The 16,840-nt window shown below is 41.1% G+C and overlaps 2 protein-coding genes across 2 annotated transcripts; both read left to right on the top strand.

Annotated features, from left to right (window-relative positions):
- The first annotated feature begins 2,710 nt into the window (after positions 1–2,710).
- LOC309492060 (poly(A)-specific ribonuclease PARN-like) lies at positions 2,711–11,935 on the top strand. The gene is made up of 7 exons (XM_082191074.1): positions 2,711–2,832; positions 3,006–3,083; positions 3,189–3,268; positions 10,225–10,292; positions 10,384–10,465; positions 11,563–11,623; positions 11,688–11,935. The coding sequence occupies exons 1-7, from the start codon at positions 2,814–2,816 to the stop codon at positions 11,855–11,857; spliced, it is 558 nt and encodes a 185-aa protein (XP_082047200.1). The 5' UTR covers positions 2,711–2,813; the 3' UTR covers positions 11,858–11,935.
- Positions 11,936–12,235: 300 nt separating this feature from the next.
- LOC309492059 (uncharacterized protein) lies at positions 12,236–16,840 on the top strand (the record flags this gene model as incomplete). The annotated part of the gene is made up of 7 exons (XM_082191073.1): positions 12,236–14,244; positions 14,333–14,371; positions 14,456–14,495; positions 14,573–14,653; positions 15,971–16,027; positions 16,611–16,688; positions 16,770–16,840. Coding segments are annotated over 7 exons (2,352 nt in total), but the record flags the coding sequence as incomplete, so codon positions are not given.

The raw sequence follows: 16,840 nt of genomic DNA, 5'->3' as shown, positions 1-16,840 counted from the left end.
CTCACACACACAGAGATTACTCACACACACAGAGATTACACACACACACACAGAGATTACTCACACACACACAGAGCAGTGTTGTCAGGTTCAGTCAGGTCCTCGTCTCTCCTCAGGATCACATCAGCTCTTTCGGTTTATTCATTATAAACACTCATCAACAGAAGAGAAAGAGAAACCGCTTCACCTCAGCACACACTCCCACTACAAACACACACACACGTGATTTAGTAGATCTCTAGGGGCTTTCCAATCACTTCTGTTGATTTTCTACTGAGATTACGCTATTTCTATCACTCTTACATTTTTTTTATGGTATTTTATATTTTAAACAATAAATTAAAACAGTATTGTTTTATTTATTTATACATTATATGTGTTTATTAAGCTTTTTTTAATTATTATTATTAAAAACTGAATGACAGGTGTGGTTTTTCTGGTTTCCTTCATTTCATCCCCAGCTCAAACCAGCATGTACACTAAACACACACTTCAGTTTCACTTTTGATGTGCTTTACTGACGTGACTAATACATAGACAGTATATAAACGGAGGTGTCTATGGATATCTGGACGAGTTTCCGGTGCAGTTACACAGTTTCACCGGCAGCTGTCGCTATTATTGAGCGTCAAAACACAGAGGCGAAGCAATGGTTCAATTGAGTTTTGAAAAGCTCATTAGCTTATTATTGTAAATGAGGAACCACATAACACTGGCATTTTCCGCGAAATCCGAACCCGACTGCTCAAATTATAAATCATGATTGATTACCATTTTGTGACACGGTGATAAGATTAAGCATGTTGTCACAAATGTATAATGGCCCTTTTAATTAAAATAAATTAAAGAATAAAGGAATTAAAAAGAATAAAAATAGTAAACAACTGCAATTTATTGTAAACTATTTCCAAATAATGTGTTTTTTTATTTTAAAATAAGCACATTCACTCTTAATCGTACGCCTAATATGCCGAAAAGTGTTGATGTTTCAATTTTCTTGTCTCGTAAATCAGTAGAATTTCATTAGCCTACATGGATCGGGTTATTTTCAGTTCAAAACTTTGACAAAGGGGTAGTTTGTATCATGTACTGTCGGTTATTGAACATTTCAGTCGACAAACAGTCAGATATTATGTTTATCTCGACCGTTACCAAAGAGTATAGAAGCCCAAGAGGCGAAACTCAATAGAACGCTCCATAGCAACAGTTGCCCCCCATGACGTGACGGCGCGGCCGCCATTATGGACTGAAAACTGAAGGAAAACGCCGAAAAATAATGGGAGTCAATGGCACTGAACCAACTTAACATAACAAAAACTTAACATAACTTAATTTTTTCTGGCCGTCATATCTAAATATGAAAACAATTTAAAATACATTAATGAGGATGACCGACGTTAAATGACAGAAAATGTTACGTTTATGTGTTGGTTATGCATGGCCTAATTACCCTTAGGAAAATAGTATTTTGGGACAAAATATTACTATAGAAGGACTATAAGACTACTATAGAAATACTATAGCGGCTCGTATTCCTATAAGATTACTATAATATTTTGTCCCAAAATACTATAAGATTCCTATAGTACTTTTTCGTAAGGGTATGTCCCCCACCGAATCGGCTTCATTAGCCTACCACTTACGGTTTGCAAAGATACAATTATACAATTACTGCAAACCTTTAATCTATCAATATTTATGTTCTATTATGCATTTTCCTTGTTATCTGAATAACAGAAATTCATGAAATAATATATGCAGACACACAGTAATAAGATATTTATTCAAATGTTGATTTTGAAATTATTGAACATCACCATATGATTTGGAAAAATAAATCAATAAAATGATAAATGAACATTTCTAAAGACAGTTAATCTTTTACATAGAATATCACAAAAATATTAACAACTTGTTTTTTCAACATCTTCAGTGAAAGTGCACACAGTGAACGTTTCAATGGCAAGAATAAAAACAATCTGTGAATGTCCTATTACAGGCGGAAAGGTACAAAAAAGATGTGCAATCTAGCAAGTGCACACATGAACTATAAACAGTACTAAAATGGAAGTGGTGCCATAAGATCTCAGTAATTAATCAGACACCACCATCTATTGTGTGTGCATTTGTGTATGAGACGTTTTTTTGAATTTTTTTCTTTTTGTGAGAGAAGAGGCATTGATTTTGCCATTGACTGGCGCTAACGCGCCATCTACAGACTGTTACCCATAACACAACAGAGTTTCGCCTCTTGGGCTTCTATACTCTTTGCCGTTACAGCTGGAGTAATGCGTTACGCGCGCGCTGGAGTAATGCGTTACGCGCGCGCTGGAGTAATGCGAACAGTGAAGCGCGCCTTCTTTGATTTGATTATTAAACATATTAAATCACAATACACCTGCTCGATAAGATCACCATAGGGTTACTGAGACAACTGTAAGATGGGTATAAATAATAATTAGTCTATTGAAATAATCACTGTATTTTAAATGTAAATAAGAGTTGCGGTAACTCTGCGCTGAGCAGGATGAACCAATCACAGTCGTTCATGGTTACTAATACTGGATCATTTCTATAAAAAAATTTTTTTTAATCAAAAATCACTGGAACGGATTTTAATTTATAGCTTATATGTGAATTAGTTGGATGAATGTATGAAAATAATTACAGTAGTCAGGCTCAGTGGGCCTCACAGCGCCCCCTGCAGGCACAGACAGGGACCGGAAGTGACAGTGAGTGTTTCCGGCGGCCGGGGTTAAAGCGTCCAGTGTGTGTGTGTGTTTGTGTGTATTTCTATTTCGCTGCTTTAGAGGATGGAGGTCACGAGACAGAGTAAGACGATCAAATTATCAAAATACATCAGTGTAAAACCTCACGCAGATTCACGGATAGACATACACTCGCGAGCGCGCTAATGTGACGATGTGTGCGTGCGCGCGAGTGTATACTAGCGACGTGTTTATGAGTGTGTGTGTGTTGATGTGTGTTAATCTTGTATGGTGTAGATTTTAAGGAGGTTCTTCCAGAGGTGTGTAACGCGATTCAGGAGGCGGACTTCATCTCTATAGACGGAGAGTTCACAGGTCAGTGCTTTATAAGCGCGCGTGTGTGTGTGTGTGTGTGTGTGTGTGTGTGTGTGTGTGTGTGTGTGTGTGTGTGTTTTAAAACTGTGTGTGTTATTGTTGTAGGAATCAGTGATGGGCCGTCAGTCAGTGCTCTGACTAATGGACTAGACACACCAGAGGAGAGATACACCAAACTGAGGAAGGTAAAGAACACACACACACACACACACACACACACACACACACACACACACACACACACACACACACACACACACACACACACACACACTTCTGGTCAGCCTCATCTGTAGATAAAGACACTGCACTCATACTGTCAATGGGCAGCACAATATGGTGGAATAAGCCCCTCCTCCTAAATAAAAGAGCCAATCGCTTGATTGAAAATCATGTACTGTATAAATGTGACTTTTGCGAGTCGTTTTTGGGATTTCTTTCTATATAATCCCCTTATTCGTCCAATCTCATTTCGTACAGTCAAACCAAGCCTTTAGTTTCTTTCTCTTCGTCTGGAGTTTGATTGACAGGCGATCTGACCAATCGCAGGGTTCGTACAAGGTGCTTGAATTTTACTTTTTGAAATTTAAGTCCTTGAAAACAGCCATAATTTTTGAAGTAAATATGAATAAAATACAATCTTTTCACATGAAATTAATGCTGCAGCCCGTCTGAGGTATAGACCTATTACACTGGCTATCCGCATGATATTAAAGGGATAGTTCACTTTGAAATTAATTTTTGGTATGTTTTAGCTTACCTCAAGGGCATCCAAGATGTAGGTGTCTTTTTTTCCGCAGTAGTTTCAATTTTGATATTTTTAGGTCAAACCGTTCTTGTCTGTCAGTCATATAATGCAGGTCTATGGTCACTGTCTCAAAGAGCATGCACAGAGTCCAAATTAAAACAATTCCCCGTCGTCCAAATTAAACAATTCCCCATCGTAAGTACACACTGATGGCCCAAGACACGAAACGAGCGGTTTGTGTGAGAAAACGAACAGTATTTATATCGTTTTTACCTCTTATACACAGACATGTCGGAGTGATCTGATCTGACGTGTACGCAGACTGGTGCATAGATATATATACTAGATGTCGCCTTGTCTACGGCAGTTCATTGGAACGAATGTCTTTAAGGCGACATCTAGTGTGTATATATCTATGCACCAGTCTGCGTACACGTCAGATCAGATCACTCCGACATGTCTGTGTATAAGAGGTAAAAACGATATAAATACTGTTCGTTTTCTCACACAAACCGCTCGTTTCGTGTCTTGGGCCATCAGTGTGTACTTACGATGGGGAATTGTTTTAATTTGGACTCTGTGCATGCTCTTTGAGGTGGTGACCATAGACCTGCATTATATGACTGACAGACAAGAACGGTTTGACCTAAAAATATCAAAATTGAAGCTACTGCGGAAAAAAAGACACCTACATCTTGGATGTCCTTGAGGTAAGCTAAAACATACCAAAATTAATTTCAAAGTGAACTATCCCTTTAAAGGGTAACTGAACCCCTGGTCAGAGCCTGACTCCGCCCACTGGCAAGACAGAGGAACTGAGGGCGGGGGGGCGTGCACCTGAGACCCGCAGTGACGGAGTGATTGACAGCTGCTGTCAGGCTCTGAAATGGAGAGTGACTCACAGGGTCGCAAGACTGCGTAAAGCACATGCATCTGATGAGTTTTATCGAGTTGATGTCAATAGCGTGCGCTCTCTGGTGGCATATTCATATTTTGCCACTATGTGAAAATAGCCGGCGCGACTCCAGTCGACCCCAGAGGATTAACTTTAGCCTAACCATAAATGCCATCTCTATAATAACACTCATCAAACTACAGAAGACAGAAAATTCACTCGTTCTTCACTGAATAACTTCTGTAACTATGTTTGTAATGTATATTTTATTTATAAACTGCAGTTATTTTACATTTGATTACAGTTTCTGAACCTGAAAATCTTAAAACACGGTTTAGTTCAGTCTAGGGATGTCAATTTTCACAAATTCCCATGATCGATCGTCATTTAAATTAACGATCGATTAATCGTTAGCTTTAATACTGCGATATGCGTCTACTACTGCAGTATCTGTGGCCAACAGCATGACCGGGTGTGCAAATGCTGCTCAAAACGCTATGTTCCTCACCAAATCAATGAGAATGGTTTTATATATACAGTACCAGTCAAAAGTTTGGAAACATTACTATTTTTAATGTTTTTGAAAGAAGTCTCTTATGCTCATCAAGCCTGCAGTTAAAAAAAAAAAAAAAAAAGTAATATTATGAAATATTATTACAATTTAAAATAATGGTTCTCTTTTTTTAATATACTTTAAAATGTAATTTATTTTTGTGATGCAAAGCTGAATTTTCATCAGCAAGTACTCCAGTCTTTGGTGTCTTATGATCCTTCAGAAATCATTCTAATATGCTGATTTATGATCAATGTTGGAAACAGTTGTGCTGCTTAATATTTTTTTTATAACCCGAGATACTTTTTTCAGGATTATTTGATGAATAAAAAGTTAAAAAGAACTGTATTTATTTAGAATAGAAATCTTTTGTAACAATATACACTACCGTTCAAAAGTTTGGGTACAATAACTATTTTTTTTTTTAAAGAAATTAGTACTTTAATTCAACAAGGATGCGTTAAATTGATAAAAGGTGATGGTAACGATTTATAGGGCTGTACTCAACCAAAGAAAATCTTGGTCGACTGAAGTCCTGAAATTTTCGACTAAAAATCGACTAAAATCGACTAAAAATGACGGTAAAAAAAACAAACGTTAAATGAATTAGATGCGCACTGTGCGCAGGACTTGGTAGCCTTGTTGTCCGCCTAAATGAATAATAAATAAACATAAAAAACTAGTTGGCTATTTGCAGTATATTAAATCGTTTTTGACCTAATTATTTTGCACTGAAATGAGTCACACGAGTCTGTCGGCTCTGACAGCGTTGCATCACGTGCACCTGCGCAATAGCTTATGATTTCCGAAAATAGTACTATGTTGTCAACTAGTGATATCATCACAAGAACTGTTGAGGAATATGCAACATAATTTAGACAATTATTTTTGTAATATATTGTAATAAGTTATAACTGTCTGTCAGACACTATCATTTCACCGTGCATGTCCTCGCACCGAGCGAGGCTGAACATGAGCTCATATTCGCAGCTGAGACACGAATAGACTATTAACTTAAAGCTTTTACTCTTAATAAACACAAAAGGCACGTCCACTTTAGTGGAATAAAAAGAATATTTATTAAACAAACCAGATCAAGAGCAGAAACGAAATAAAGTGCATAACTGAAAAATAAAGCATCCTAGGCTCAAAACTAACACAACCAACAGCACAGCGCAATTGCGCATTAGGCTCCAAATAAAAAATAAAAAAGTTAGGTTATCACACTAAAACATTGAAATATGCAAATTCTGATATGTTCATATAGCCTACTCAAAACAGACAGGGCAAGCTAACGCAGACAAGTGAGCTTACCACTTTTAGATGATATGTCATGTTTGTCGTCGAGCTGTGGAAAACTGTTGCTTGCAAACTTTGCATTCGACCTTTTTCCTGTTATCAATTTTAACAAAATGCTGCCACACTGTCGATTTCTTTGTTGTTGACATGTTAGAAGAGGACTGACTATTAATCGCTCTCACAATTAAATAAATAATATTCAGCATCAAACCTTCTAGTTATCGCTCTCTTGGGTTGGGCTAATCCAAAAAAGGTGAAAACAAGGGGGGTGTTCTGAAGACAGACTGTTACAGTGAAACAAGGGTACTCTGAAAACACCCCCATTAGCAGTTAGTGCTTTCCACCTGATGAAATGAGCGCGCCTCAGTGCGGCAAAACTGATGAAATAAACGCGGCAAAACTGATGAAATGAACGCGGCAAAAAATCGACCAATCAGAATTTTGGTCGAACCAGAACGTATCGACCAATTAATCGACTAATCGACTGGGACAGTACAGCCCTAACGATTTATATTGTTAGAAATGTTTTTATTTTGAATAAATGCTGTTTTAATGAATAAATGCTGTTAACGTTTTACTCATCAATGAATCCTGAAAAAAGTATTCCAAAAAAATATATTAAACAGCACAACTGTTTCCATCATTGATAATAACTGAGTATCAAATCATCATATTAGAATGATTTCTGAAGGATCATAAGACACCAAAGACTGGAGTACTTGCTGATGAAAATTCAGCTTTGCATCACAAAAATAAATTACATTTTAAAATGTATTAAAAAAGAGAACCATTATTTTAAATTGTAAGAATATTTCATAATATTACTGTTTTTTTTTTTTCTGTTTTTTTTTTTTTTTTTTTTTACTGCAGGCTTGATGAGCATAAGAGACTTCTTTCAAAAACATTAAAAATAGTAATGTTTCCAAACTTTTGACTGGTACTGTAAATAAAGGGCTAGCAGGATTGTAAAATGTTTCGATGTGATTAATTAAATAAATTATTTAATAATCAAATATAACTACAGTGGTGGTCAGAATTGCTGGCACCCCTGATAAATATGATAAAAAAATGGCTGTAAAAAATAAATCTGCATTGTTTATCCTTTTGATCTTTCATTAAAAAAATTCGCAAAAATCGAACCTTTCATTGAAGTAAAAGAATTGAAAGTGGGGGGGAAATCACATTATAAAATAAATGTTTTTCTCCAAAACACGCTGGCCATAATTGTTGGCACCCTGTTATTAAATACTTTTTGCAACCTCCTTTTGCCAAGATAACAGATCTGAGTTTTCTTCTATAATGACTGAGTTTGGAGAACACCTGACCAGAGATCAGAGACCATTCCTCCATACAGAATCTCTCCAGATCCTTTAGATTCACAAGTTCATGTTGGTGCTTCTTCTCTTCAGTTCACTCCACTCATCTTCTATAGGGTTCAGGTCAGGGGACTGGGACGGCCATGGCAGAAGCTTCATTTTGTGCTCAGTTACCCATTATTGTGTTGATTTTGCTGTTTGTTTTGGATCGTTGTCCTGATGGAGGATCCAACCACGGCCCATTATAAGATTTCTAGCAGAGGCCGTCAGGTTTAGATTTTTTTTATCTGTTTGTATTTGCTAGAATCCATAATACCATGTTTCTGAACAAGAAGTCCCGGACCTCCAGCAAATAAATAGACCCACAACATATAAGATCCAGCAGTGTATTTAACCGTAGGCATGGGGTACTCTTCATCCCTGTTTGCTCCAAACACATCTGCTGGGTTTGCTGCCAAAAAGCCCTTTTTTTTTTTTTTTTTTTTTTTTTTTTTTTTATCTGACCACAGAATTTTTTTTTTTGTGGCTTTCTGACCCCCAAGACTCAACTAATCTCTGCAATTCTCCATCTGTGATCCTTGGAGAGTCTTTGGCCACTCAGACTTTCCTCCTCACCATCCATTAAGACAATATAGACACACATCCTCTTCCAGGAGGATTCGAAACATCTTTAGTTGATTATAACTTCTTAATTATTGCCCTGATGGTCAAAATGGGGATTTTCAATTCTTTAGCTATTTTCTTACAGCCACTCTCTATTTTGTGAAGCTCAACAATCTTTTGCTGCACATCAGAACTATATTCTTTGGTTTTACTCATTGTGATGGATGAGCAAGGGAATTTGTTTCCTCATATATAAACTCCTGTGAAACAAGAAGTCATAGCTGGACAATTTCATGTTCCTAGTCACCCTGGTGTGCTAAAAAAGGTCAATATTAATGAGAATATACTTCAGAGATATTTTACACGTAAAAATTCTAGGGGTGCCAATAATTGTGGCCGACGTGTTTTGGAGAAAAACATTTATTTCATAATGTGTTTTTTTTTTTTTTTTTTTTTTTCACTTTCAATTCTTTTACTTCAATGAAAGGTTAGAATTTTGCTAATTTTTTGAATGAAAGATCAAAAGGATAAACAATGCAGATTTATTTTTTTCCAGCCATTTTTGATCATATTTACCAGGGGTGCCATTAATTCTGTCCACCACTGTACTAATACAACGTGTCACCAACGCCGCCTCATATGCGCTTAGACTGTGTGACTGTTGTGGACGCGCTCTTCCTGGAACAACTGCACGCGCTGAATGAATCTGCTACCGTTAAACTGGAGCACTTTGCTAGCACGTTATTTATCTAAAAGAAACGCATCCTATATGAGATTAATCAGATATATTCAAAATAAACATAATATTACAAATTATATCTGCACAAAATGACGCAAATTCATGCACAAGTGAACTTGAACTAAGTTACGTGCCATTCATTCAGAACTACTCATGTTGTGGACGCGCTCTTCCTGGAGCAACGCGACACGGCAACTAAACCCAAATAATTCACAATGTTTTATTACAATATTGTTCTCTTTATAATGTTATGTAATATTACAGTCCCAATAGTCATTATTAGTCGTGCACTGCCGTTTGAGCTGCTCGCGCTGAAGCTGACGCTTTACTACAGAGTTCATTCTTAACCAAATGCATCCAATATGAGATCAGTCAGATATAGATACTATAGGCCTACAGAAAATAACAAAAGGCTGCGAATGCACACACAAACTTAGTCATGAAGGTGTAAAATGGTCCCAAACATGACTCCAGCGCGCTCGCTTTACATGTTTCGCGGTTGAGCAGCGCACACGCACATGAAGACATGCTTAATCGATGATCGATAAGTTGTATCGATTAAATGTATTATCGACAATTAATCGTTGACATCCCTAGTTCAGTCTTATTTCTTCAGTTGTATCTGTGTTGCGAATGCTAATTTATTTGTTCTTTTTTAATTACTGAAATGTCTTTAATAATGCTCTACATTTATATTAGCTAGGCTAGTTGTTCTTCTATGGTGTTTTTAAACCACAGGCAAACGCTCCTTGTGTGAGTGTTCTTTAGCCTGATTTCTGTTCGTGATATTCAGATACAATTACATGTTTTGCAATAAGAATAGTTTATCAGAATCGTTATAACTCAAGCGATACTAGTGAACACGAACTATGGTGGCGCGTTTCCTCCGGCGCGGTGGCGCTCCTCCTGATGTTCATTTGCTGCTGTAACTAGTGAAGACTCGTTGCTGTCACTCCTGGTGTTTCACTCCGTCTCCTCTCTCCTTCAGCACTCCATGAACTTCCTGCTCTTCCAGTTCGGCATCTGCACCTTCAGATACGAGCAGAACCAGTCCACGTGAGCCGGCTCTTCCTCCTCAGTGTTATAGCTCTGTGCATGTGTATGAGTGTGTGTGTGTGTGTGTGTGACTGTGTGTGTCGTCCTGCAGGTACATCACGAAAGCCTTCAACTTCTACATCTTCCCCAAGCCCTTCAGCCGCACGTCTCCAGACATCAAGTTCATCTGTCAGGTGAGAGGGCAGTGCTGTCGCTCGCCCACATCAGGCCACCGCCCTCCTCTGGCCACGCCCCCTCCTCAGGGTTCGGTTAAACACACTCTCCGTCCGCACTAGCATTTCCTTGTGGATGAGAAACTTTTGTAAAACCCTAAATTCCCCTTTACTGCGCGCGTAACCCCTCACTAAAGCTAATGCAGACGGAACAATAATAAAGTTATCGCACAATTCTTCTGACAGAATCATTTTTATTTGGTACAATATCTCTGCATTCACTGATGCGTCTCAGTCACAGTCATGTGTTTGGTTTTAAAGGAACACGCCGACTTTTTGGGACTTTATCTTATTCCCCGTATCCCTCAGAGTTAGATGAGTCCACACACACCCTTCTCATCTCCGTGCGTGCCGTACCTCTGTCTGACGCACACACCGCTAGCCTAGCTTAGCACAAAGACTGGAGGTAAACGGCTCCAGCTAGCATACTGCTAACCTACAGCCCCTGCACTGGAGTCAAGCAGAGCAGCTCGTTTAAGGTAATGGTGAAAATCATTTTAGAGCAGCAGCGAAATTATCTTGTTTTGATAATCCGTTCAGATTCCAGTTGATGATTCGGTTTAAAGTTATTAATAACAAAACATGAATGAAAGCGAAAGAAAAAAGCAGGATGTGCTTTGTTGAAAAGAAATATTAAAAGCCGGTAAGTCGTGAAAGAGAACTGAATTACACTGACATGATGCTGTGCGCGCGCTCCGAGCGAAACACGGACAAGCACAGTAGTCTCTCTCTCTCTCTCTCTCTCTCTCTCTCTCTCTCTCTCTCTCTCTCTCTCTCTCTTCTCTCTCTCTCTCTCTCTCTCGTCTCTCTCTCTCTCGCTCTCTCCTCTCTCTCTCTCTCTCTCTCTCTCTCTCTCTCTCTCTCTCTCTCTCTCTCTCTCTCTCTCTCTCTCTCTCTCTCTCTCAGCACAATTCTGTAGCATTAAGAGATATCATCGTCCATCGCGATGTTTTATTGTAAACATTGTAAACATCGTCAACTGCCGATTTCAAATGTATCCACTTTGGAGAGCATTTTCAAGCATTGTGATCTGACTCCTCCCCTTCCTGTTCCTCTAGAGCTCCAGCATTGACTTCCTGGCAAGCCAGGGCTTCGACTTCAACAAGGTCTTCCGCAGTGGTACGTGAGCTCACTTTCTGTCATGTGACTGCTGTGTGAGTGACTGACAGGTGTGTTGCCGTAGGGATCGCGTACCTGACGCGGGAGGAGGAGTCTCAGCTGAGGGAGCAGTATGAGGAGAGGCGGGGGCCAGATGAATTGGGGCGGGGCCTGTGTCATACACGCCGCCCTCTGGAGGAGGAGCCTGCAGCGTGCCTGAGGACCAGAGAGACTTCATCAGGAGCGTGGGAGTGAGTACACACTCACCAGCTCAGTCTTTCACACACTCGCACTCACATAGACGAGCGCACACACTCACTCTCTCACACACCTTATCGCACACTCTCACCAGCTCAGTCTTTCACACACTCGCACTCACATAGACGAGCGCACACACTCACTCTCTCACACCACCTTATCGCACACTCTCACCAGCTCAGTCTTTCACACACTCGCACTCACATAGACGAGCGCGCGCACACACTCACTCTCTCACACACCTTATCGCACACTCACCAGCTCAGTCTTTCACACACTCGCACTCACATAGACGAGCGCACACACTCACTCTCACACACCTTATCGCACACTCTCACCAGCTCAGTCTTTCACACACTCACACTCACATAGACGAGCACACACTCACTCTCTCACACACCCTGTCTCATACACTCACACACTCACCAGCTCACACTTTCACACACTTGCACTCACATAGACGAGCGCACACACAATCACTCGCACTCACTCACTTTCTCTCCCTCTCACACACATTCTCACACTCAACACTCACACACATCACTCACTCTCACACACTTTCACACACTTGCACACACAATCACTCTCTCACACACACCCTATCTCTCTCACACTCACACTCTCTCTCACACTCACTCTCTCACACACTCACCAGCTCACTCTTTCACACACTCGCACTCACAGACGAGCGCACACACAATCACTCTCTCACACACACTCACACTCACACACTCTCACCAGCTCACACTCTTTCACACACTCGCACTCACAGACGAGCGCACACACAATCACTCACACACCCTATCTCTCACACACTCACTCTCACACACACTCACCAGCTCACACTTTCACACACTCGCACTCACAGACGAGCACACACAATCACTCACACACCCTATCTCTCACACACTCACTCTCACACACACTCTCACCAGCTCACACTCTTTCACACACTCGCACTCACAGACGAGCGCACACACAATCACTCTCACACACCCTATCTCTCACACACTCTCACCAGCTCACACTTTCACACACTCGCACTCACAGACGAGTGCACACACAATCACTCTCTCATCTCTCACACACTCTCACCAGCTCACACTCTTTCACACACTCGCACTCACAGACGAGCGCACACACAATCACTCTCTCTCACGCACCCTATCTCTCACACACTCACTCTCACCAGCTCACACTTTCACACACTCGCACTCACAGACGAGCGCACACACAATCACTCTCTCACACACCCTATCTCTCACACACACTCTCACCAGATCGCACTCTTTCCCACACTTGCACTCACAGACGAGTGCACTCAATCACTCACCGCCCTCGCTCTCTCACACAAGCGCACACACAATCACTCTCTCACACACCCTATCTCTCACACACACTCTCACCAGATCGCACTCTTTCCCACACTTGCACTCACAGACGAGTGCACTCAATCACTCACGCCCTCGCTCTCTCACACACAATCACTCTCTCACACACACCCTATCTCTCTCACACTCACACTCTCTCACACTCACTCTCACACTCTCACCAGCTCACACCTCTTTCACACACTCGCACTCACAGACGAGCGCACACACAATCACTCTCTCATCTCTCACACACTCTCACCAGCTCACACTCTTTCACACACTCGCACTCACAGACGAGTGCACACACAATCACTCTCTCACACACCCTATCTCTCACACACACTCTCACCAGCTCACACTTTCACACTCGCACTCACAGACGAGCACACACACAATCACTCTCACACACCCTATCTCTCACACACTCACTCACACACACTCTCACACACTCGCACTCACAGACGAGCGCACACACAATCACTCTCTCACACACCCTATCTCTCACACACACTCTCACCAGCTCACACTTTCACACACTCGCACTCACAGACGAGCACACACACAATCACTCTCACACACCCTATCTCTCACACGCTCACTCTCACACACACTCACCAGCTCACACTCTTTCACATCACTCGCACTCACAGACGAGCGCACACACAATCACTCTCTCTCACACACCCCTATCTCTCACACACTCACTCTCACCAGCTCACACTCTTTCACACACTCGCACTCACAGACGAGCGCACACACAATCACTCTCTCACACACCCTATCTCTCACACACACACTCTCACCAGATCACACTCTTTCCCACACTTGCACTCACAGACGAGTGCACTCAATCACTCACGCCCTCGCTCTCTCACACACACTTGCTCTCACACAGACACTCACTCACTCACATTCTGGTGATTATGGTGTGTGTGTGTGTGTGTTCAGGCAGAAGGTGGACTCTCTCCTGAACAGCTCTGATCAGACTCTGGATCTGGAGCCCTGCACCGGGTCAGAACTCACTCATTATAATCATGTATAACAGATCTCATCTAAATATGAGTGTTCACACCCTCTCTCTCTGTGTGTGGGGTGTCAGGTTTCAGAGGAAACTCATCTATCAGACGCTCAATTCAAAGTAAGTCTTTGTGTGTGTGTGTGTGTGTGTGTGTGTGATGATCTGCTCAGTGTCTCCGCTCATCTGGTGCTACTGGTGTTTCAGGTTTCCTAAACTTCATGTGGAGACGCTGGAGACGGAGAAGGTACAAACACTCACTCATACAAACACACAACATTCTAGCAATAAACAAACTCTCATACACTGTGTGTGTGTTGTCAGAAGGAGCGTTTCATCCAGATCAGTAAAGTGGATGATGAGGAGAGGAGGAGGAGAGAGCAGCAGAAACAGCAGAGAGAGCAGGTGTGTGTGTGGGCAAACACTCTCTTACGCAATCACACACTCTTACTCTCTCTCACACACACTCACACACTCACACACTCACACACACTCACACACACACATTCTCTCTCTCACACACACATGTGCACACTCACACACAATCTCTCTCACACACACAATCTCACTCACACACACAATCTCTCTCTCACACACACGTGCGCACTCACACACATTATCTTGCACACGTTCACACTATCTCACACATTCTTCCACTTATCTCATCATGTACTAATGCAGTGGTTCTCAGACTGGGGTACATGTACCCCTGGGGGTACGTGAGGTGACAGAAGGGGGTACACGAGTTTTGCCATTCATTTAATTCTACCACACCTTAAAAATAACATGAAAACTGAGCATGTAGTTCTATCAGGTAAAATGCGTTAAACACATGACACCCGATCATATTACCTCATCTTTTGCGGTCAGAACTGACTGCATTCACACAAGCAGTGAGCCGTGCGTATGAGACTGTTGGCTGCGTGCGGATTATGCTGCCGTTCTTGATAACGTAGCCTACCTGTGTAAAAGTGGGGATTTAGCACTTACTAGCACAGGAACAAATATATATACACTAGACTGTGCATTGAGATCGATTTAATATTCAAACTCTCTTGGATACAGACACATACCCTGCGTGAGTTCCTGTGTTTAATGTTGATCACATATTATACAAATATCCACACGACTGCAAATGTGACAGTGATTTTATACAACAGCCCAACAAACAAAAGGTATTAATATTAAGTGATGATCAAAAAACAGTATTGTCAGTATTTTTTGCAACAAAATCTCCAACGAGAGCCACAGCAGTGTTTGTGAATGAATTTTGAACAAATCGTGAGTCAATGATTCATTCATAATTACAGCCACTTGCTTCGTTACTGAATGATTGACTCTGACTCACTCATAAAGACAGTGACTTACTGCCACCTACTGGCGGTTTTAGTTTAATATTTCTAAGCATCAGTTTTGTTTTACCATCACTGCATATTCCTCTATTGAACTTTATTTTATTTAAAGCATTATTTCTTTTTATAAAGGTATTTGTAAAGGTGGATTTAAAAATCAATTAAAGGGGGCAAATACTGTCACCTTACTGAAGCAGGTGCGACTGCAGAGAGGGGGTACGCAGAAAGGATGTGGAAAGCCTCAGGGGGTACGCCACTCTAAAGAGTTTGAGAACCACTGTACTGATGGACTGCATGTGTCACATGACCTGATCTCTGACTTGACCATGACATCATCAGCTCGTTCACCTCATTGATCTGTGTGTTACAGGAAGAGCTGAACGACGCCGTGGGTTTCTCTAGGGTTATTAGAGCCATCTCCAAATCTGTGAGTCCTGCAAACACACAACTAATATTATAATAATAATAATAATAATAATCGAGATGCACAGAATGGTCTTGGCCATGTCTGATCTGTGTCCTACCAATACAGATTTTTTTACAGGATACAAACAAAAATCTACTTTTCTTCAATGCTAAATTTTCTTTTCATAAAAACACAAGTAAAAAGTCAGTAATAAAATCAGATGTGAGGTGTGTGTGTGTGTACAGTATATTCAGCTGAGAGATACTACACAATCTAATGTGGAATAACACTGGATAGTCTTCATTGTAAATGAAATGTAGATTAATGCTCAGTTACAGAAGTTTTTCAGTAAGAGCAGAGGGGTGAACATGACATCAGGCTACTGTCTCTTTAAGAGTTTATGATCACATCAACACACTGACACATGCCCTCTCAACCACTCAGGGTCCAAACTGACTGTTTACCTGAAGACTCGGTGCATCTCGATTCATTATTAAATGATTAGAAGTATTATAATTCAGTAATAATTGTGCCAGAGTATAAGTTGTGCCAGAGGAGCTGATCTAAACCTCATAACGCGTGTGTGTGTGTGTGTGTGTGGCAGGGTAAGCTGGTGGTGGGCCACAACATGCTGCTGGACGTCATGCACACCATCCATCAGTTCTGTGCGCCGCTGCCCGAGGTAACGTGACCCGGCACTGGAGGATTGTGGGATTGAGTGACGGATGACCGTCTCATGAGGTGTGTGTGTGTGTTTTTGCAGGAGCTGGATGACTTTAAAGAGGTGGCCATGTCTGTGTTTCCCAGGTAAACTGATCACATGATCATCACTGG

This window comes from Leuciscus leuciscus, assembly GCF_965113295.1.
Source record: "Leuciscus leuciscus genome assembly, contig: HAP1_SCAFFOLD_890, whole genome shotgun sequence".
Lineage (NCBI taxonomy): Eukaryota > Metazoa > Chordata > Actinopteri > Cypriniformes > Leuciscidae > Leuciscus > Leuciscus leuciscus.
This window is presented reverse-complemented; position numbering and strand designations above follow the sequence as displayed.